The sequence below is a fragment of the Terrapene carolina genome, unplaced genomic scaffold (assembly GCF_002925995.2).
Source record: "Terrapene carolina triunguis isolate 2854851 unplaced genomic scaffold, T_m_triunguis-2.0 Scaffold21, whole genome shotgun sequence".
Lineage (NCBI taxonomy): Eukaryota > Metazoa > Chordata > Testudines > Emydidae > Terrapene > Terrapene triunguis.
In genome coordinates this window covers 41,110,230-41,134,218 of record NW_020664372.1, presented here as the reverse complement: position 1 = coordinate 41,134,218, position 23,989 = coordinate 41,110,230, and the positions used below count along the sequence as shown (strand labels likewise).

At 45.1% G+C, this 23,989-nt stretch overlaps 1 protein-coding gene across 1 annotated transcript in view; it reads left to right on the top strand.

Moving 5' to 3' along the window:
• The window catches only part of NPAS2 (neuronal PAS domain protein 2), an 86,815-nt gene that overhangs the window by 42,354 nt on the left and 20,472 nt on the right, over window positions 1-23,989 (top strand). The window contains exons 8-15 of the mRNA XM_026659727.2: window positions 1,412-1,494; window positions 2,935-3,041; window positions 4,698-4,845; window positions 7,190-7,271; window positions 8,289-8,430; window positions 11,646-11,755; window positions 11,955-12,047; window positions 22,387-22,533. Of these exons, the coding sequence (XP_026515512.1) occupies window positions 1,412-1,494; window positions 2,935-3,041; window positions 4,698-4,845; window positions 7,190-7,271; window positions 8,289-8,430; window positions 11,646-11,755; window positions 11,955-12,047; window positions 22,387-22,533 (912 nt within the window). The remainder of the gene's footprint in view (window positions 1-1,411; window positions 1,495-2,934; window positions 3,042-4,697; window positions 4,846-7,189; window positions 7,272-8,288; window positions 8,431-11,645; window positions 11,756-11,954; window positions 12,048-22,386; window positions 22,534-23,989) is intronic.

Below are 23,989 nucleotides of genomic sequence, written 5' to 3'. Positions count from 1 at the left end.
GAGATGAGAGGGTGAACACAGAGAACTTGTGGGGTTGAATGGAAGAATGCAAGGAGGCCCTAGTGTGTGCAGTGAGGTCTGCCTAGAGATGCAACAAAGTGTGCAACCCTCTAGTATATTATTATTGCCATCATCGCTCTGGGTCAGGGATTTTATTTTTTCACAAAGAGGCCCCAGTCCTACCTACCATAATATGTTTACTAATTATTAATATCACTTGCTCCTGTAGGCGTTGGGAGGCTTAATGAATTAGGGCCAGGTTGTTCCTGGCTCTGGTATGAATGCATGTAGGAGTGGGACGTGAGAACAAGGTGAAAGGAACCTACCTCTTTATGCCCCTGTACAAAGGCTGGGTAGAGTTTCAGTCCTTGCACTCAGGACACCCAAGGACTATGCTTCCAGGTAGCATGCTCCAGTGGTTAGCATGTGGGCATGGGACTTAGGATACCCAGATTCAGTTCCCTGTTCTGCCACAGACTTCCTGTGTCACCTTGCACAAGTCATATACTCTCTCTTTTCCTTCAGTTCCTTAGCTGAAAAATGGGCATAATAGTATTTCCCTATCCCACAGGGATGCTGTGAGGATGAATGTATTAAAGCATTGCATAGTGCTCAGATACAGTGGTAATATAGGAGGCCACATGTGTACCTCAGATTGATCCACAGAGCTGTGCTGCCCCTTCTCACACAGGCCAGTGGTGTTGAATTTCTACAGGAGGAGAGAGCACAGGTTCAAGGGTGCAACAGCAGCTAAGGGCTCCTGGAGGCAACGTGCCTGCTAAAAGCACAATGCTTCTTAGGGTGTGTCTGCACTGCAGTTAGGCACCTGCGGCTGGCCCATGCCAACTGACTCAGGCTCATGGGGATCAGGCTATGGGGCTGTTTAATTGCAGTGTAGATGTTCGGATGCAAGGTGGGAGGGTCCCAGAGCTTGGGCTGCAGCTTGAGCCTGAATGTCTGCACTACAATTAAACAGCCCTTTAGCCCAAGCCCCTCAGCCCAAGTCAGCTGGCATGGGCCAGCTGCGGGTCTCTAATTGCAGGGTAGGCATACCTTCTGAGTTCCTGCCTGGGTTGTGCACTGTCCTCTAATGTGGGCTCTTACAATGCAGAAGTTGTGCTCTTGATATCTGTAGAGTGCTTTAAAAACATAACATCCTATATACTGTAAGAAATAATAATGATTATTAACTTGGCATGTATTGTAGAGTATTCTTTTCTTACCCTATGCAATAATGTTAGTATCAGTTTGTATTAACATTAGATTTCTATTCAATATTACTGGTTGACATCTGTACTTTCCATTTGATTATATTCCTCATACCTGCTGTGTATTCCTATTTAACAAGAAACAGATGAAGCTGAGAGATAAAGTTAACAATCTTAGTAAACAGATCTTCTTCCCAATGCAGGAAATGTGCATAGTTGAAGAACCTTTAGAGGAATTCACTTCAAGACATAGTCTGGAATGGAAATTTTTATTTCTGGATCACAGGTTTGTGAGCAGAAAAACATACTTGGTTTTGTTTGTATCTATTTACTGCTATTTTCATTAGCTAGATTCTGTCAAATAATATTATGCTTCACATCAAAATAATTTGAAGAGCCTGGTTATCAGCCCTGTTATGACTAAAATTGCTACAAAAGCTGATGTTTGATTTCACTGATTCTGGAGCTGGCTGATTTTGTCTGCATTTATTTTTTCATCAATCTTTATTACACAACTACTGTGTATTAAAAATGTTTTTTTTCCTGAGAGTATTTTGATTAGCCAGTCCTTATCTGTATTAAAATGGCAGTAGGCTATGAGTCTAAGAACAACAATTTCCAACTAGTATACAGCTAATTGGTTACTCCAGAAATCAGAGGTAATAAATCCAAAAAGTCAGGAGGAGGATAGAGTTTTTTGTGTGTGTGTAACCTGTGCATTGTAGAAAAATGTGCCATGAAAATATTACTTTCCAAATTCAGCCATGTGTGCAATTCCCATTGGGCCAGTTCTTGAGGATCATGGAGGGCAGCTTTGTGCTGGTTTGACCCATCTTGGGGCAGTCGGGCTGGCAAGGTTAGAGGTGTGAATTGGCTGCTCAGATGCTCCAAGTTCAGGTCCTGCAGAGGCCCACAATGAAAAGAAGCTTATGCGTGTTATCTCCCTGTCTAGTCCTCTGGTCTCAGTGGGTACTCTTCGCCATGTGGGAGCCATAGAAGCTGCTGTTGCCTAGAACAGTTGTGGTTCTAATGAAGTCACTTGCCCCAGGGGAGAAACAGGGAAAGGCCTGAGAACGGGGGGGTGCTCCTCAAAGCAGGTTCTTGAGAGGATATTGGGCATTCCTTGGGGGCTCATTTCCCTGTTACCTTTTTCCTGCAAGGGAGATCTCTGTCTTACGGGTCTATGACCTCTCTAGCTGGCTGGCAACTTTGTTCAAGAGCTGCTAGCTAGCTCTGGCACTGGGTGGGGAGAGATATTGCTCAGCTCCTTTGCTGTCTCTCCAGGTCTAACTCAGCCAAGGAGACTCTGCCTCCCCACAACAGGGACATCAGGGTGACACCACGTTACTCCTGTCACCATTCCTTGGTGACACCACTGCCATGTAAGACAGTTGGATGGGGACTGAAGTCACAGGCAGTGCCTTGGGGGGAAGGAATTACTATAGATCAGTGCCATGGTTGCTCTCCAGTGGGACCTCCTCTCTCAGGATGCCCGTGCCACTCTGCAGGTGTGGAACCCAGCCAGGGAGCTGAGTTACAGCTGGGCTCCCTGCCCATAGAGCAGAGAAGTCAGGATTTGGCCCATTGATTTCAGTGGGAGTTACGCATGTGTAAGTGAGAGCAGAATTTGGCCCAACTGACTTTCTGAATTTCCTATTTAACAGAGGAAAAGTTGCTGTGTGTTTCATTGTTTTGATGAAATAATTTGTACTGTGCCCATATGCAGAGCGCCGCCTATTATAGGATACTTGCCTTTTGAAGTGCTGGGTACTTCTGGCTATGATTATTACCACATAGATGACCTAGAACTCTTAGCAAGGTGCCATGAACACTGTAAGTATTGCATAATGTAAGCTCATATGAATTCATTGGCATGCCTGTTCTCAGTAAAATGCAGCTTCAGTTAAGATAGGTGTAAACTTGGCGGGCCAGGTTCTTACCTCTGGTACACTGCTATAAACCTGTGAACTGACTTTAGTGGACTTGTTTCAGATTGACTGTGCGGTAGCTGATAAGACTTTGGCCTAGAGTTCTTTAGCACTTAGAAGGCCAGATCCTGCTTTTGTTATTCACACAAGTAGTGCCAATGACAAGCAGTCAAGTGGACTCATTGCGTGAGTGAGGCAACCAGGATTTGAGCTACATTCTGTTATTCCAGTAAACTCACACATCTTGGAGAAGGTCACACTTTGTAAACTTTTTGCAGATTGTTATCCCTGGTGTTGTTCAATATATATTTAAAATCAGGGATTATTTAAATGTATTCTATTAGGATTTAAAAAAAAAACACCATTTGCTAAGTGAAGAAATATAAAAATCAAGCAATCTTATTCAAATAATGCTTATAGCATTGATGGTAATGTCTCAGTCTTATTACTCCGCTATGGAGTGAACACCTTCAGTCAAAATTAGTTTTGGGATTTTGACATTAAAATAGAAGGCTAAATGCATTGAAGTGTGAGACCCTTGATGTTAATAAAACTAAAGCAGGGGTGAATTTAGCCCAGGAGGGTTTAAAACATTCAGGACAAGTGTAAACTACAAAATTAAGTTGACCTAAATTACATCAACGTACAATCACCACAGTAATTAAATCGCTTTTGCGTATCCACACTAAACTCCTTGTGTCGGCGGTGTGCGCCCTCACCAGGAGCACCTGCACTGATTTAACTGCCAGTGAGGGGCATTGTGGGACAGCTTCTGAAAGGCAGCAACAATCGATGTAAGGAACGCAGTCTCTAGTCTACACTGACATTGCATCGACCTAGCTACATCAACCTAAGCGCTACGCCTCTCACGGAGGTGGAGTTATTAAGTTGGTGTAGTGGGCGAGTTACATCAGTGGGAGCTACATTTTAGGGTAGACACTTACAGAGTTAGGTTAACGTAACAAGCTGCCTTGCCTCGACCTAACTCTATAGTGTAGGCCAGGCCTCGGTCATGTCATCTCTGAAATCTTGACTGGCTGGGGAATTCCATTCAGTTTCAAACGATTTTCGTCTATGCCTTATGTTATCTCAGTGTATAGACTTAAGGCCAAATTTTGCACTGATTTGAACTATGTCATAGAAGCCAGTGGATTTGCACAGGGTGTAAGTCTGCACAGGATTTAGTCCACCTTTTAAGGCGTTCATATGCTGTATTTCTCTGCTATGGAACTCAGGCCTTTCACATACAGTATTATAGTCTTAGAAATCAATGCCAGGTGCTTATTTGGCTAATTTGTGACCGGCACTTAGAACACAGAAAGAGTTATATATAAGTTATAGTTATTAATACATTAATACATGGACATAGTTAGCATTCATCATATTTGTGCTATTTATAAGTATACTGTTGTATATTTAAATTTTCAGAAAGGGATACCTGGTGACATACATGATATGTGCTTTTACCGTAAATCTCAGAGAGATTTCTTATGAAACTTTTTAAAAGATATTTTTCACATTTTAAAATTTGTTATATGCAGTGTCCATTTTCTACTAACAGTGATGCAGTTTGGCAAGGGAAAGTCTTGTTGTTACCGGTTTCTGACCAAAGGACAGCAGTGGATCTGGCTGCAGACCCATTACTATATCACCTACCATCAGTGGAACTCCAAGCCAGAGTTCATTGTATGCACACACACCGTAGTAAGGTAGGGAAAAGATGTAATTATATTTGTCACCATTGTAATCAAGTCAGACTCTAGGGACCTAAAAGCACAAGAACATATGGACATTTTAATGATTTCATAAAGTCCCCTTAAGAGTCTTTCACATAACAAAAATGAAGTCTGAATTCTGTAGAGAAAATAAGCTTCATTAAACAAATATGATCAGGTTAAGTCTGTCTTCATGCTGCATGTACCATATGAGAACAAAATTTATTTGTCAGTCAGACTCTTAAAATCAGGGGCCAGATTATTGGTTGCATTTGGCCCCCTTTGTGCCAATCCTACGATACTTCACGGCCCCTTTCTATCACATTACAACTACTGGAGAATCCCCTCTTCTAGGTGTAACCCACACACCTTCTGGGTGTGGTGTTCTGTCCCATCTACTGGCACTGAGGCCAAGAAAGAGAGAGAGATTAATGAGTTTGCTCTACAGCCTTAGCTAACAGCCATGTGGTTTTTAGCTCATGCAGTAGACTCTCATGCACTAAGCTCCAGATACTCCAGGTTCGATCCCAACGACTGGGGTCTGTCACTGTTATAAGTGGGGGCTCATCTGGGAGTCTCTGAAGCTTGGGATGTGCTTCCTTAGCTAGGGGAAGTATGTAACCACACACCTCCTGGGTGTGGTGCTCTGTCCCATCTAGTGCCATGGGGAGGGAGGGAGAGAGATTGATTTGCTTTACAGTCATATGGCTTTTGGCTCATGCACTAAGATCCAGAGGCCCCAGGTTCGATCCCGCCCGCTGACAACTGTGGTCTGTCGGTGTTACATAGGGATCATCCATGCATGGTGTATGGCAAATGTAATGGCAGTAGGCCGCCTCTCTAACAACATCTGACACAAGCACCAAGGCTAAAGAAAAGAGAGTGAGGCCACAATATTGATACATTCCAGCTGTTCTTGGCTGGGGGAGTGGCCCCTTGGGGCCAGGGGTGACTAGGAGTAGGTTAAAGCAGTTGACCAGCTTGTAAATAGGGGAATTGCAAATTTGGCTTAAAGCTACCTTTCATCCCCATCCCCTCTGCTCAGCTGGAACAGAGAATCAGGACATTCAACTGTATAAAATAGTACAATACAGCTTTTGTGTTGTGTTAATGCAGTGTAGGTGACAGGGTATTTCCAGTGTTGCTTTTGAAACAGACCCCAATAAGGAGGAGGCATCACTTCCAGCTTCCTACACAGTGTTAACATAAAGAACAAGAAAATTAAAAAGCTTCAAGCATATTTCAGAGTAAATAAAATTCTGATGTTTTGGGGACTTAGACAATCACAAGCCACTGAGGTCCTGATTCTGTCCCCTGTTCCAGCCCCGACACCCCACTCCAGGAGCATAAAGAGGTCACAGTAGGCTAGGCAGGGGAATCCTAGGGCTGCTGTAAGTGTCCCGATGCTGCCCAGGCCCCGTAGGATCCAGTGTAAGGGGTGTGCTAGGAGCAGTTGTAGCACTCAGTGCAATGGGGTTGTAGGGCTGCAGAGCAGCCGATAGACAGCCTGCTTAAGAGTGGGGTGGGGTGGAAGTGAGTGATGAAGGTTTATGTGGCAGTGGGGGAACAGGCTTAACTTAACGCTTAATTTTCATTTCCTGACATTCTAATATTTGGGTTTTTTTTAAAGTGTGGAACTTTTGTAAAGAAATTGTAACATTGTTTTGGGTTGGACTCAGGGCCGGTGCAAGGAAGTTTCGCGCCCTAGGTGAAACTTCCACCTTGCGCCCCCCCAGCCCTGCGGCAGCTCCCCGCCCTGAGGCGCCGCCCCCACGTCAGCTCCCCCCCCGCCCTGCGGCACCCCGCAGCAGCTCCCCCCCCCCCCAGCTCACCTCTGCTCCGCCTCCTCCCCGAGCACACCGCCCCCGCTCTAATTCTCCTCCCCTCCCAGGCTTGTGGTGCCAAACAGCTGATTGGTGCCGCAAGCCTGGGAGGCGGGAGAAGTGGAGCGGCGACCACGCGCTCGGGGAGGGGGCGTAGGAACGCTGTAAAAAAAATTGGGGGCACCGCTTTTTGGCGCCCCCAAATCTTAGTGCCCTAGGCAATCGCCTAGTTTGCCTAAATGGTAGCACCGGCCCTTGTTGGACTCCAACAAAACACACTTTCAGCCTTAACGCTTTTTTAACAAATGTTTTGTTTGTGAATGGATATATAGAGGGGGTTGAGCAGAAATTGAAAATAAAAACACAGTCCTTCAAATCATATGCATTAAATGTGACTTGATTTCAGTTATCACGTAATGATTTACAACATATAATGTTGCTCCGTTTGTTTAAAATGCATTGTATAAAATAAAATAATGAAATGTTACTCATGTAGAATTACATTTTTCAATTAGTTATGCAGATGTTCGAGTGGAAAGGAGACAAGAACTGGCCTTGGAAGCTGCACCCTCACAAGTTGTTTCTTCAGCACTAAAGGTATAACCAGATATGTTTTTCATAAACATGCAGTAATTGTGAGCCATTGTGTTAACATTTCCAAAGATCTAGTAGCAATGCTGATCTAGACATATTACCTGAATTTTATACTCCAGAATTCATTGAGCTCTTGAACAATTATTTAAGTGAACTGGAGATGAGCATAAAAGGACAAACTTAGAGATCAGAGAGTGGTGAAACACAAAGCCCGGGCATTGGCATTGTAAGCTTTACCATGCTTCCTTGCCAACATGCTACGATTTGACCTAGAGAGACCATTTCTAAGAGTGAGATTCCTTTTGGAACAGTCATCTTGAGATTGTTTTTCATGCACAAGAATACTGCGTCCTGCATATGAATGCAGAGTGTACAAAAGTTATTTATTAGCAGTACCCTGTCACGATAATACCTGAGTCTTTCATGTAATATATCACAAAAAGCATCTGAAATCTCCCTAGATCAACACATGGTGATACCAAGATAAGCCAATTTTAGGAGGAAAAATTCACTCCTGTGTTGACTGGTCTGCCAAATTCCTGCCTAGAGTGGATCAAAGAGTCACATGTATTACAACCTGAAAAACAGGCTTTAAATGAAATTGCCAACTCATCCTTAACTACACACTGACATGCATATCTCTGAACCTGTCCAAAACGTACTATCTGAAGAACAAAGGGTCCAATTTAGTGCATTGCTGAGTGGTTCTGGGTGTTGTCACTCACCACTGAAGGAAGAAAGAGATTCTGCAACTCAAAGGACTGGACTAAAATTGAATAGGGCAATAGCCTGCAAGGTCTTTCCACAACAGGAAAAGCTCATTCATATGCAATTGGAAGGTACAGCAGAAGTAGATGTCATAGACATTCTGGCCCAGGTCCTCTGCTGCTGTAGATTGCAATAGCTCCATGGAAGTCAGTTTATACCAGCTGAAGATCTGACCCTACAAGTACTGTTAGATACATGACAGAACACCATACCCTGTCAGATGTAATATGATGGGGTTTTTTTTAATTTTAGGACAGTGGCTTAGACTTGAATGCCGAACTGCACTTTAATGCGCTTGAAATAGGCGTCTCAGTTCTCAACACTAGTCGGACACCCTCTGTATCATCTAGAAGCTCACGCAAATCTTCCAACACTCCCATGTCTGACCCTGCATGTAAGTAATGTTATTATGGAGCTACTGTATCAATACTTTATTTTAAAATTAGCTAAATTACCCCAATTATCATTCCTGGTGGTATAGTAGTTACTGGTGAGATGCTGAAGGTGCTGATGACATGTCCATTAATTCCATCGCCCATGGACGGGTATGTATTTAATTGAAGGTGGTAAAATGGGCTGATGTAATCATCCATGTCTTTGGAATAAAGGAGGCTAGTTATGAAGCCTGTTGCTGTTGAGTTCTATGGAGATGAAATTTACAGTTGCTAGGCACAGTTCTAAGCTATAATATTATATTGTGTTGGAGGTTAGTAAGGTCATCAGCTGGAAAGTTCTGAAACTCAAGGCTAAATTCAGAAGTCATGCATAAGGTTTTAGTAAAGCCCAATGGTTCTCAACCTATTTACTATTGTGGGCACATGCGGCCTACAATGTGTTATGTGAGTCGTATCCAATACTACCTGTATAGCCCTTAGGATGTCTCATGGGCCGCAGCTGTGTGCTGATTGGGTCACAAGCAGCCCACGGGCCACAGTTTCAGAACCACTGGTACAACCAAATGCACGGTGATACACGTAGGAACAAAGAATGCAGGTCACACTGACAGGGTGGGGGACTGCATTCTCGAAGCCATGATTCTGAAAGGATTTAAGGGTCATGATCGCTATCCAACTGAATACAAACTCCCAGTGAAATGCTGTGGCTGACAGCGTTAATACAGTTTTTGGAAGTACAAATGGAATTCTGAGTAGGAGTAGGGAGGTGGTATTACCTCTGCATAAGGCATTGGTAAGACCATATCCCCATTACTGTGTCCAGGTGTGGTGTTTGCACTTCAAAAAAGAATGTTGAAAAGTTGGAAGAGGTTCAGAAAAGAGCTACAAGAACGATTGAAGGTCTGGAAAACATCCCTTACAGTGAAAGACTTTAAAAGCTCAATCTGTTTAGCTTGTCAAGGAGAAACTAAGAAGTGAATTGATCATGGGGTGTGAGTACCTATAGAGGGAGAACAATTCTGATAGAGGGCTCTTTAATCTAACAGGACAAAGGTATAATGAGCTCTAATGACAGGAAATTAGAGCTAAATAAATATAGACTAGAAATAAAGTACAGATTTTTGTTAAGGTAGTCAACCATTGAAACAACTGACTCATGCATGTGGTGTATTCACCATCACTTGAAGTCTTTAAACCTAGATTGGCTATCTTTCTAAAAGAGATGCTCTAGCTCCAACAGAAGTTATGGGCTTGATGCAGGAATTATTAGATGAAATTCAATCACCTGTGTTATGCAGGAGGTCAAACTAGAGGATCATAATGTTCCCTCCTGACCTTAAAATCTATGAAGTGGTGTAAGTTAGACTCCCATACATGCACTCAGACCCAGGGCCGGCTCCAGCATTTTTGCCGCCCCAAGCAGCGGAAAGAAAAAAAAAAAAAGGAAAACCCGATTGAGCCCCCGCCGAAGTGCCACCGAAGAGGAAGAGACAGCGTGAAGGACCCACCGCCAAATTGCCGCCGAAGACCTGGACGTGCCGCTCCAACAACTGACGGACTACCACCTCTTTCTATTGGCCGCCCCAGGCACCTGCTTCCTTCACTGGTGCCTGGAGCTGGCCCTGCTCAGACCCCATACCTGCACACACTTATGTATCCCATAAACTCCTGAGGCAGAACCCAAGGGGTGGCACAAAGGTGCCTTTAAATGCTAGGTTTGTGTTCTCCAGATTTGAGGGCATCATTTAGACCAGGGATTCCCAAACTGTGGGCCATGGACCAAAGATGGGCCACGACACAGTCCCAGGTGCCCCCCTAAACTGTATATATTGGTGGACTGGAGGCCAGCGATGGCCCCCACCCAGGGCTGGAGGAGCCCAGCATCTTCGGTGGGTGGCAGAGGGCAAACAGAGCCACCGGGTGATGGGCGCAGGGTGAGGAGAAGGGGCTGGCCCTGAGAGGCAGCAGCTCCCAGGGCAGCTGGAGGAGGCTGGATTGTTCGTGGCCATTCCTGCTCCGAGCCACTGCACCCCATGATCCATGGCTGTTGGGCCCCCTGGGGTATTGGCCCTGTGCCTACCCCCATCCCCACAAGACCAGGGCTTGGCGGTGTTGCTCTGTTTCCACCTGGACAATGCTGTGATCTGGATTGTCAGGTGATGGCCGGGCCTGGCCCGAGCGCCTTCCTTTGCCTGGCACTGGTGGCCCCTGAGCCCTTCCCTCATTCCCAGGCAGGGAGTGTCTGTGAGAGCACCTGCCTTGCCCCTTCCCCCTCTCCCTGGCTCTGGCCCCTGCTGAGGCGAGGGGCCGTGCATGTCCTGCGGTGCCCCTCTCCCTGACAGATGCATGTTAACAGTGGGCCACAGTGCCTATTGCAGCTGCACAGGTGGGCCTCAGGGGAAAAAAGTGGGATAACTCCTGAGTTAGAGCAGCATCAGGCCACTCTGACTTCGGTCAGCAGTAACAGCCCATGGGTGACGTTCTGATGGCCCAGGATCACTGGAGCTGAAGGCCCTTTAGCCGTGCCCCTGACACACCTGGTAAACAACCTCCTGTCATGTGGGCTGGAACAGAGTGCCATAGAACCAGCTATGCACCAGCTATGCGAATTCTACTCCAGCCAGAGATTCACCTATGAAAGAGGAACCCTCACCTGCCCTTTTGGGACCCTTTGCTGCACTGGGTGGATCACAGGCTGAGTCTGGTCCAATATATACCTTAACATTTGTGTGGATCCTCATTATCAGCTGTCAACTGTCTTTGGAGTCATTGGTTCCCCTTGACTCCAGCTGGAGTTTGATCAGACCCTATATTCATGGGCAGTGGGTATAATGGTGCTGCTGTGGCCGCCGGAGCCCCAGTTGCGGGATTTTGGGGGGAAGTTTTTTTTACTTATTATGCCCCATGCGGCTGAGGAAACGGTATGTGATATCCAGCTTCCCAGGTTCATCAGTAATCTCCCTGGACTCCGGCCGAGGGGGTCGGGGTGCTTGGGCCTCCGGGCAGCCTGGGGCTCCTCCGGCCCGGGGGCAGGGTGCTCGGGGCTCCAGCTGCGGGAGGGGGGAGGTGTGGGCGGAAGGGGCGGAGCCGGGGCTAGCCTCCCTGAATTGGGGCTCCACCTGCCGCCCATGCCTATATTATTACCAACCATATCTCATCATTCTAATTTTATATGGTGATTATTCTTAAATACGAACAAAAAATTCTCTTACAGCCACACCAACAAAACTGATCACAGAGTCTAACGTTCCCTCCTTGCAAAGAACACCCAGCATACAGCAGGATTCATCCATGCAAAGACTCAGTCAACCTGTCACTATTCAGGTAGGTTTACAAATGGGCATCAAAATAAATGGAATTTACAAGGAGTTAGATAAAAAGTCACATGTAAAATATGCCACAGGTTCAATTCAACAAAGAAAGAAAGAAAGAGCTATGCAAAGGCAGTCACATTAGGAGAAGACCTGAGATTTAAAGTAGCCATGCATATGAATAAAGTTTGTTTTATTTTTTTTAAACCTAGGCGTCTTTGCCTTCTCAGCCATCACGTGAGCTTCTCCCACAGCAGCTGCTGGCCCAAGCAGCTTTGCAAAATCAGCCTACATCTATGGCACAGGTTAGTTGGGGGCTTGAAACTGGAATAGGTTACTTAACCATCTCATGATGTTTTCCCACTTCACCAACCAAAGCAAAGAATATAGGGACCCTCTCAAGTAATTTTGTCCTAAAACTACACAGGCTATAAAACTTATAGTGGGAATGTCCTCTGGATACTAAACACACACACACTTAAATCTACCAATCTGTTGCTGAGAATCTTTTTAAAAAACAACAAAACATTAATCTCTCTTTTACAAAGACCCTTAATATTTGTTTTGCTCTGATGATGCAGAGAGAACCAGCATCAAAGAAAACACAAATTCAACAAGTCCCATTCCCTGAGTTATGCCATATCAGTGTTGATGCACATGAGGGACTAACTCCTCCATTGGGATCCACCAACATGGATCCCAGAAGTGGGTTTGGTTTTTGCTCTGAATATCCAACTGGTCTAATAACAATACAGGTTTCCTTGGTACTTGATTAGAAGGAATAAAGAATTTCAATACTGTGTTTTCTCATAACATTGTTTCTGTCCTTCCACAGTTTCCCAGCGATGGAGCCTCTCCTGGCTCTGTCGCACACCTCTACTCCTTCTAAGAAGCATATGTTGTTCCCTTATAGCTTATGCACAGGAGGCTCTGGAGGACCACTGATTTAAAATAACAAAATCCCATTTCTCCTTTAAGTTTAATTTGCCTCCATGACTCCACACCAGCGTATAGTGAATCAGTAAATAACCCAATTTATCATCTCTTAGCATTAATTTTCTTTTGCAGATGTTCTTGTCTGCTAGTCTCAAATAAATTTTGAAACAAATTTATTTAATTTTATTTTTATATAAATTTGAGTATATTTCCCTCTTGAATTTCTGTATTCACATTTCTTCTCTGCCTTCAGAAGTGAATCTAGAGAGGAGATGCCTCCTTATTTGTTTCCCACCAGCCCCAGCTGTCCCACCTCATCTCATTGGGATCCCAATTCCATTCCTTTCCACTCCAGTTCAGAGTATAATCTATTCTGTTCTGTTCAGGTTCTTATACCATGCCCATCACCATAATATCTGAGCACTCTCCAGTCATGCCTTAAGCAATTTGACAGACAAATATTTGTTCTCTCATCCTCTCCCCACAGGAGAAGCATGTGCAGCGGAGTGTCACATTTTGCACTTACTGCTCAAACCCTCCCCTCCTCCTACCTCCACTTTCTCCACATAAGATCTCACCAAGAGAAAACTGACAAAATACAATGTGACCATCTACCTCCCCTCAGCTTGCCTTGCCTTCCCTTCCTACAACTCTCACCTCTCTTTCCCTGCCACAGATTGATAGGTCAGTTATTGGTTCAGTACCAGAATGCCTATGGACTGGCTGAAGTTTGATTAAGTGGAAGCAAACCTGTCTCAACACTGTTATCTATAGTCATCTTTTGGACAGCTAGGCTCAGCCAATCATTACAGTACCTCTGCAAAAGCCCAATGGACAGGACTTTTTCACTCATTAATGCTTTCAGTGAGGGCTGCAAATAGACCACGGCTAAGGTCAGGCTGTTGTCACTTTCACCCTACATAAGAGAGATCTCTAGGGAAAGGTAGCAAGGAGGATTAAGTTACAGAGAACTAAGGCCACTTGATCTTAAACGAGGTTATCCACGTGGGGGTTTAAGGCACTTTAACTTATGCACATTGATTCGCCTTAACTTTCCTTAGTGTCCCCACGTTACTGAAGACAATCCCTAAGAGTTAGTTATTTCTTGTCTTCCTGCATTCCTACAACATTTTACTCTATATCTGTTTCAGGAAGTCACACCTCTGCTAGAGGCAACAAAAACTTATGGTCTGGTTCTTCTTTACTCTAATTACCAAATTAAATGTCCATCCACTTTAAAATCTCTTTACACTGCCAGAACCATGGGCGGCGGGTGACTTGCTGGCTCAGGGAGGCTATCCCCCGGCCAGCCTTGCCCCCCTTCCCTTACCAGAGCCCAGACCCTCCTCCCAGCATGCCAGGCAGGTGGCACGCGGTATCCCCCTCCAACCTCTCCCCTCCCCTGAGCACAGGGCAGGCAGCCCACTCCCCCTGTGAGCGCCAGGGGGCTCCCCAGCGCTGGACGGCCCCAGCCACCCCAAGTCCCGGCCACACCCGCCCTAGCCCCAGCCTGCTTCCCTGAAGAGGAGTAGCCGGCCTGCCTGGGCTGGGCTTGGGCCAAGGGGGAAGGGCAAGCAGGAGGGGACCTTCTGGTGGAGCGTGGGTGGGGCCATGCTGGGCTGTTTGGGGAGGTATAGCCCCCCCCCAGCCTACGATACATGCCACCCATGGCCAGAACCTTAGTGTAAACTAGACTTGGGCTGCAAGGGCATAGGCACCGACTGTGTGGGTGCTCCGGGGCTCAAGCACACACGGAAAAAAATAGGGGGTGCTCAGCACCCATGAGCCATAGTGGTTCCTGACCCCCGTCCCCCCAGAGTTTCATACCTGAGGTCTGCTCACAGCACATGCCCTAGACCCAGACGGAGCTTGAAGCCTTGGCTACACTGGCGGTGTACAGCGCTGCAACTTGCTGCGCTCAGGGGTGTGAAAAAACACACCCCTGAGCACAGCGAGTACAGCGCTGTAAAGCGCCAGTGTAATCAGAGCCTGCAGCGCTGCACTCTCACTCGCAGCGTTGCAAGCTATTCCCCTCGGAGAGGTGGAGTACATACAGCGCTGCAAGAGCTCTCTCGCAGCGCTGGCGGCGCGACTACACTCGCGCTTCACAGCACTGTGAAGTCCCGAGTGTAGCCAAGGCCTCAGTGTGGAATGTGATGAGTTCTGTGCTGCTCTCAGCTTCCACCCTTGGGGCAGGGAGTTTGTTTATAAACAGAGGCAGGGTGATTAAGATAACAAAAGGCCTGTCATTAAATTAAATTAAGGATCATTAGATGATCCTGAAAGCATTGCCAGGCACTCCAGTTAAAAGATAGGAAACAAAGGTTAGGAATAAATGGTCCATTTTCAGAATGAAGAGAGGTAAGTAGTGGTGTCCCCCACGGGCCTGTACTGGGACCAGTGCTGCTCAACATATTCATAAATGATCTAGAAAAAGGGTTAAACAGTGAGGTGGCAAAATTTGCACAGAATACAAAATTAGTCAAGCTAGTTAAGTAGGGTTACCATATTTCAGCACTGAAAAAAGAGGACACTCCACGGGGGCCCTGGCCCTGCCCCAGCTCCACCCCTTCCCCACCCCCGTCCCCGCCCCTTTCCCAAAGTCCCTGCCCCAACTCTGCCCCCTCCTCTGAGCACCCTGCATTCCCCCTCCTCCCTCCCGCTCTGATCTTGGTTGGGGGTTGCTAAGTGCTTCCCTGCTCCCCACTCACCCTGCAGCCCCTGCACCCCTCCCGCCCCTGCAGCCTCTGTGACCCCTGCTCCCCACTTGCCCTGCAGCCCCTGCACCCTCCCGCTCCTGCAGCCTCTGAGACCCCTGCTCCCCACTCGCCCTGCAGCCCCTGCACCCCCCCGCCCCTGCAGCCTCTGCGCCCCCCGCCTGCCCTGCCCCTGCGCCCCCCTGCACCCCCGCCCCTGCAGCCTCTGCACCCCCCACCCCTGCAGCCTCTGAGACCCCTGCTCCCCACTTGCCCTGCAGCCCCTGCACCCCCCCGCCCCTGCAGCCTCTGACACCCCTGCTCCCCACTCGCCCTGCAGCCTCTGCGCCCCCCCTGCCCCTGGAGCCCCTGCAGCCTCTATGCCCCTGCCTGCCCTGCTCCTCCTCGCCCTGCAGCCTCTGCACCCCCCCGCCTGCCCTGCTTCCCCGCTTCCCCGGCAGCCTCTGCCTGGCGGGGGCTTCAGACGCTCAGCGGCGACCGGGGCGGTGCGGGTCCCTGCAGCCCTGGCCGCAGCCTCCTTCCTGCCACCGCCGAGCACGTTCCCCGGCCTGTTGTCCCCGCCGGAAACAGCTCACGCGGTGCCGGGTTCCAAGCCGTGCGGGGCAACGGGGCCACAGGAAGGGTCGGCTGGGCTGCGCTGCGGATGTAGCCGGGGCGGCTGGGCTGTGCTGCGGACCCGGCGGATCGTGCTGGGGCCGGGCGGACCCTGGCTTATGCCTCCCTATTTCCCCAGACATGTCCGGCTTTTTGGAAATTCCCCCTGGACGGGGATTTGAGCACCGAAAAGCCGGACATGTCCGGGGAAATCCGGACGTATGGTAACCCTAAGTTAAGTCCAAAGCTGACTACAAAGAGTTACAAAGGGATCTCATAAAACTGGGTGACTTGGCAACAAAATGGCAGATGAAATGCAATGTTAAATGCAAAGTAATGCACATGGCAAAATATAATCCCAACTACATATACAAAATGATGGGGTCTAAATTAGATGTTACCCGTCAAGAAAGAAAGAGTCATTGCAGTAGTCTGGAAGCACTATGCTTCAATAGTACTGCAAATTTATAAGAATCTTTCTCACTGTGCCTGTATAATCCGGAACTGTGGAACATTCATTCTCCAGCTTCAGAAGATTTAAAAATTATCTCCAGTCATCAATGGGACAGACACAACTGAATAATGTAGCTGTCCTTAATGTGCATCAAGACCATACTAGGCAACTAGATATAAATAAGATTCCTGATAGTTTCGTCTAGAAAGCATCAGTAAGACATAATGTCTTTAAACTGGAACGTTAATGAAGACAGCTTGTAGGTGATTGCAATGATTTTAATATACTGTAATTCATGATAATGTAATTATGTTGTTCATAAAAAATTAATCATTATTAAAATAGTAAAGATACCAGTGATAAACACATATTCAATAACTAGAATATGAAAGAAGTGTATAAATATGCTGAAAATAGCCTCCCCCCAAAACTGGCAGAGCCCCTTCCTCTCCCCCCCAAAACACACACACACCTCTTCAGAAGCACCCACTAGCAAAAACAAAAGTCAGCGCCTATCAGCAGTGCAAGTAGGCCGGTACGCTCCAGTACGCCATATCAGCAAGATATTTATAGCCGGAATGGCATACCGGAAAGACACAGCGGCAGCCCCGCCGGAGGAGAGGGCTGGGGGGGGGCAAGGCTGGGAATTCTGCTCCTTTCCCTGCTGGGAGGGGCAGCAGCGGGGAAAGGAGCGGAACGCCAGCAGCTTCTCCGGCGACTGTACCACCCCCAGCCTCGCCCCCCAGCCCTGTCCTCCGGCTTGGCTGCTGCTGTGGTACACAGAGGGAAGACGGAGACTCAGCTCCGTGGAAGGGCAGGGGGCGGGTCTGGGGGTTCTGCTCCTTTCCCCGCTGCGGTTCCCGGGACAGCCCTGCCCTGAAGTCTCCGGTGTAGCAGGAGGAGGACAGAGCCCCCCTGCCCCAAGTAAATGGGATGGATGTGGAGACAGGGAGAGCATGGGGGCCCCAGGCTGGGGGCAGGGTGGTGAGGAATCACATTGAGGGTCACGTGCCTCCCTTAGCTAGTGCCCCTGCCTGTACTGGTAAGAAATGGATTTTACTTGCACCACTGGCGCCTGTGTGCAAGGGTATGTCTACACACCAAAAAAAAAACCCAGCGGCAACAGCTCTCAGCCAGGTCAACTGACTCACCCTCTCGCTGTGAGGCTAAAAATATCTTTGTAGATGATGGAGCTGGAGCCTGGACTCTGATACCCAGCAAAGGGGAAGGATCTCAGAGCCCAGGCTCCAACCGGAGCGTCTACACTGCTATTTTTAGCCTGCCAGCACAAGTCCCAGGAGCCAGTCAGTTGACCTGGGCTTGGAGACTCACTGTCACAGGGGATTTTTTTCAGTGTACTCTAAATGCTTTGCCTATGAGGACTTTATTTTAAACAAATATTTTTGTCCTGGCCTAAGTACAGTTTTATGTCTCACCTGCTTGTTAACCTATGGTTTTTAAAATGAAATCTAAAATACAATTATGACTGAATGTAGTTTGAATGTAAATGATCATCTTAAAAAACAAATCCTATCTATTAACATATTAATTGATTTGTCTTTTTCACAGTAATGCTCTAAAAAATCCCACCAAAACACAGTGCATGCTAATGAATGAATAATAGTCATTATTGTGTCTGAGAATGCACAGATGTTACTAAAAAGGAGAAAGAAAGAGTAGAAAGTGTTGCTGTCTTTCATATTAACACAACAAATCGTGAACAAAATGATGATAATTTGCATCCAGATATCTCACAGATTGTCGTCTTTCACATTTAGCCATATTTGTTATTTATTATTGTCTGGAAAACTGGTACTTTGTGATTTTCACTTTTTTGAGTACACCACAGAAACTTAGAATTATTACAGTGAGATCAGTAATTTAATCAGGCACTGATGTTAGAGTTAGAATAAAAACAACGAGGAGTCTGGTGGCACCTTAAAGACTAACAGATTTATTTGGGCATAAGCTTTCGTGGGTAAAATCCCACGTCTTCAGATGCATGGAGTGAAATAGTTAAAATAGTTAGAATAGTATGTGGAATGCCTTGAGTTAAGCTCTATCATTTGTTATAAGGTTGCAGCTTGTTTCCTAATTAGTTGAAGAGCTCTTGAGGTAAATATTGTAAGGTACAGGTTCAAGGCTGCTCTCCTATCCTCTTAGGAAAACAATGGAACCTTTTCCTGGTAGGTGCCTTTGCTAGGCTGTAGTATAACTCGGTTTTCTACACTAAATCACAGGATGGCAGAAAGATTAATTGAACAAAAAAAAGTGTTTCTAAACTTTGGCCTTTAGTGACATATGTTTAACAAACCAGCTAATTGTTTTTGTTTAAATGTGCTAGTAAAAGAAGAAACACAAAGAGGAAAATATGGAATGAAATACTAAAAGTGAATCTAGCTAAATATGAGAACATGCTGATTAAAAATAATGTTGATAATTTATTTCAATCAGAAGCAATGTCTTTTGGCTTTTACTTTCTACAACAAATTTAAAACTAATATCTAGGCATACAAATTATTTATTAGAAAATTATTTGAGGAAAATCACATTTGTTTCCCAAAGCATCTAAAAAAAGTCCATGTGAATTGGACTGAGTATTTTATAGCCTGGTTAGGCAGTCGGAATGAACCATTTGCCAAAAATTGTTTTTTCTTTCAAAACTGTCTGATAGAAAAGGTGCCTTTTAAGGACTGAGAGGAGTTTCAAGCCTCAGTAATAGAATTCATATGGGGGAACTAGTTTCCATGAGTGAGTTTTAAAAAACAAACCCACCTCTATAGATCCATGGTGGAGCAGGGATTAGCTTTGCCTAATCCAATCACGCACTGTTGGATAGCATAGTTACACTCCCTAATGGCATAGTACCAAGAGGATCCAGAGAAACATTGGGTCAGCTTTGAGCAAGTGGAGTTTGATGCTCTTTTGGAGCCACTTATCTTGTTCCCTAAACAGAGGTTTGCACTCACCCATGAGTCAGGTTAATATTTTCTATTTGGGATAGAATAAGAGTTAGAGCTAGTCCTGCCCTCTAAGGAATTTCGAGTCTGTTTTCGAGCTGAGCAGAGGTGCTGGATTTAATGTGATGGGGCTATTGTTGAAAGGCAAAAATGTTCTGGATACCAATGCCTTAGGGAAAACTCAACTTAACACATGGTTCAATATTTGCCTACCTTCAATTAGCACCCTGGGACCAATCCTGCAAGGCACTGAGTACTCCTCACTCCTGCTGAAGTCAATGTGGAGACTAGAAATCTCTCACAGCAACTGAAAGTGGGATGTCCCAATATCCCAATTTCTGAACTCTCCAGGACTGCCAACTAACCTCAACATAGAACATACTAAATGAATATGAGAAGATGGGGAGGATTACTGGGGCAAGGAAATCTCTCTGAACAGTGACCTTTGATTTGGTGGAAAGTTACCTCCCCTTCTATATGTGTAAATACAAAGGAAAATCATTTTAAAGTTCTCTTCCCTTCTCCCCTTCAGAAAGTTTACATGGATAATTCAGATATTTGCTGGAGGGAATATGGGGGAGGAGGTATTTCCCTTCACATATGGAACTGCTTTAAAGCAAAGCAGTTCTGTGAATGAAATCTCAATATCATAGGCTAGATCCTCAGCTGGTATACCAGCATAGCTCCACTGAAATCCAATATGCCGTACAGACTCACCAATACCAGACTGCCCCTTGATTCTTTCCCCCCACCCCTTGGAACTGTAAAGAATGGGTTCTATCAAATGGTCAGGCTCAGTTTGGTTTACTAATCAAAGATGAGGCATCTAAGATCACAGAGCACAAATAGAAAAAGGTGACGCTCATCAATACTGGGGTCCAGTCTGCCACTCACCCTGTCCCAAGCTGGGTTACAATCTATGGATCTTTTATAGACCCCTTTTTATCACGTTACAAAATATAGTTAGAAATGTCACCATTGACATCAGTGAATCTGTCTAGACAGTTACATATTCCATTACCCCTCCCCCCAAATTTCCAGCTACAAAAAATTTAAACAGTTTTGACCTAATTACAATAGAGTTTAGCACAAGTCTTCAGACAATCATTTTGTTTTGTCCTTTGCATTGGATACATTTTCAAACTTAACATTTTTGGCAAGATGATTCACGTCCCAATAACAAAATCAATTTGCTATCAATTTCCATTGTTTCTTCCCTTACAATATTTTTAACCTACTCTTCTCTTTTGTGCGGCTTTGGTTAACTTGTTAGTCCCATAGCATGACCTAACAAGCATATATGCAGTTTAAAAAAAACCCACCTTCTGCAGTTCCGAAAATTGATTATTCCCTCAGACATATGCTCAAAGCTAAATGTGTCTTTTAGTTCCCTTGATGACTTCCCTTGAGTTGCTGGGAGCTCTTAGGCCTATGTGGCAGCAGCATAGTTCTGTCATTAAGTAGGTGGAATTCAGACATGGTGTGAGCAAGTGCAACACCATTAATTTCCAGAGGATCCAGCCACTGACATCTTTTTGCCCAGTAGCACATATCCATTTTAAAAGAACCCACTATCTTAACCTCTAATGTCTTTTGGTCAAAGCAAAGTGTTCTTTGATTGAACCATGGGAATCAAAAGATTCCCCCAGGTAGAACTGCATGTTTCAGAAAGGTGTGAGATACACATTATGGAAAAGTTTACTGATTTTAAAATGTTACCCTGTAGCTTTTTCCAAAATGTTGCTCCTATTTTTAGAATATGAATGAACTCATCTTACAAAGAACACTCAGGAACTGAGCCAGTGCCCACTGAAGTCAGTGGTAATCTTTCAGTTGACTTCAATGGGCTTTGGATCCTACCCTAAACACCAGCTAAATAAAAGTATTTCTTTGTTATCATATGCTAAAATCTTCTGCAACTATTGAATGAGTTCACATTGTATTATGTAACTCTAATATTTGATGATTTACGCTCTTATTGAATCCTACTACTGTGATCTGTTTTATATAATATTGAGAACTGCCCTCTATTGAGTTGATGGCAGCTATTAACTTGTTATGTCATGTGTGAAAGTAATATAATAAAAACATTAAAATAACTCCGAATACCACTCGGGTATAAATACAGAAGGTGTTCACAACTAATGTAACTGGAAATCTCATTATGGTACCAAAAAAATCAATAGAAAAACCTGATATAACGCCATCATTTCTACTTGAAAAAAAATAGGGAACGGTTACTACTAGTGTACTTATTTGGGCTATATGACACTCCAAACCAAGACCTGGTCTACACCTAAAACTTAGGTCGACCTAGCTATGTTGCTCAAGGGTGTGAAAAATTCACACCTCCTGAGAGAGACTGTTGAGCCAACCTAAGCCCCAGTGTCGATACGGCTAGGCTGATGGAAGAATTCTTCCATTGACCTAGTTACCACCTCTTGGGGCAGGGACGGATTCTTTAGTGATAGAAAAATCCCTTCTGTCACGGTAGCAAGTTTCTAAACTACAATGCAACAGCAGTGTAGCTGCTGCGCCATAGCCACTGTAGTGTTTGTAGTGTAGACATACCCAAAGTGCTCCAAAACTTACTTTTGTGGGATGATACTATCTTTTAGTGATTGCTCATCAGTGTTATAGGCTGGTACACAGTATTGCACTAATTCCTCATCTGATTAAGACTTTTTGGTGACACTTAAGTACTAAAGTACCATCTGACGATTAATAAGATAACGAAGAACCCCCTTCAGGAGGAGATCAATGTAATCAGGTAATATCGATGAAGCTCTATCATTTGAACAGATATGCCTGAGATGGAAAATAGAAAAGAAGATTCTATGGTGTCCAGATGTTAGCATATATAAAAAATATATATTGACTACATTTTGCAAACAAGAAACCTGTACAGAATACAATAGCACAGAGCACAATTCCTACCATAATGACAAGAAAGACACATGGTTGTTTGTTTTCTCTTTTTAAGTTCTCGGCACAATTTAACATGTTCCAGACTATCAAGGAACAGCTGGAGCAGCGAACTCTGATCCTGCAGGCCAACATTCGGTGGCAGCAGGAAGAGCTCCATAAAATACAGGAACAGCTCTGCTTGGTCCAGGATTCCAGTATACAGGTGAGTAATGTCAGTGTCATCACAAGAGGAAAACAGATCGTTTTCAGACTCTGTATTTCTTAGTATGGGCTGTTTTCATTTTATTTTCAGAGTCAAAGAAATCTGAACTTGGGAAAACTAATTCATCTGGATCAGGATATCATTCTGGGAGCCTGTCAGTCACAAAAATCAAGACATGCTAAGGGCTGTCTGTATAGGAGGGCTTGTCCCAGCAGTCACAAGAAGAAATGAAAGGGCTGGTGGTCTTTCAGATTAGTACTCCATAATTGAGCATTTTATCTTCTGAGACTTCAGAATGATCAGTTCTCATCGAAGGGTGTTCAGGCTGTGACAATGAAATCACCACTGCTTTGATGGGGTCTTCATTTCACTAGCTTCCATTCACTTTTTGCTTCAAGTTAGATCTACTAGTCCTCAGTATTAAGTTGAACAGCTCTGCCTCTGCCTCCATCCTTTCTCTACTCTTCTCCACTCCCAACCCTGCATATGCACCTTCACCCAAGCTTGTCTCTTTCACTCACTCCCAAATTTGTGACTACTTGCATGCCACCTCCCCCGCTTGGAAGTGCATCACAAATAACATTTGCCAAACACCTTCCCTGGCCTTCAAAAAACTGCTGAAGAAACCGCCTGTCCCACAAAATCTTCCATCTGTAAAGTGCACACCCCAATTTGTGTTTGCCTTCAGACTGAAATTTCACTGGACCTGGGAGTCTTATATTTACCTGTATCTACTGTACTATATAAACAATACAGTACAACTCACATATCATTAAGTACTAGTGGAGACATCGCCCTGCATCTCAGATTGTTTCTGGAGGAGGAATTACTGCTATCTTCCTGATAATTTAACTAAGAATATTGGGTCAAATCATCCTTGGTATTAGTGTTGCACTGGGGATGAATTTGTCCCACTGTGATTATCATATTGATAGGATTATGGGCACACAAACCCCAAACTCACATCACAAAATCAACTAATAGCCAAGTAGCATTGTAAACATACAGGGTGAAATCCTGGCCCTCTTGAAGTCAATGGGAGTTTTGGATTTCACCCATAGTCAGCAACTATAAAAAAAAAAATCACTTCATACAATGTCACTCATTAAATTTGGGTTTGTAGGTTTATGTGATTAAGGGGTTAATAGACCCATATCAGAAATCCTGCTACTTAAGTCATTCCATTTAGAATCTATGGTGATGATGTTTTTGTTGTTGTAAATATGGTAACATAGCAACCATGAGCCCCATCCAGGATTGAAGGCCATTGTTCTTGGAACTGCACAAACATATAGGAAGACATATCAGTGTACATCTTCCAGTGCCTTTGCATTGATTTTGATAAATGGGAGTGGAAAGTCTCTCTGCAGTTAACTGGTCTTTCAGTTCAGAATCCTGGCACACTTCTGAAAGTTGTTGTTATTATACAGACCAAAAGGATGATCTCCCTTTCTCT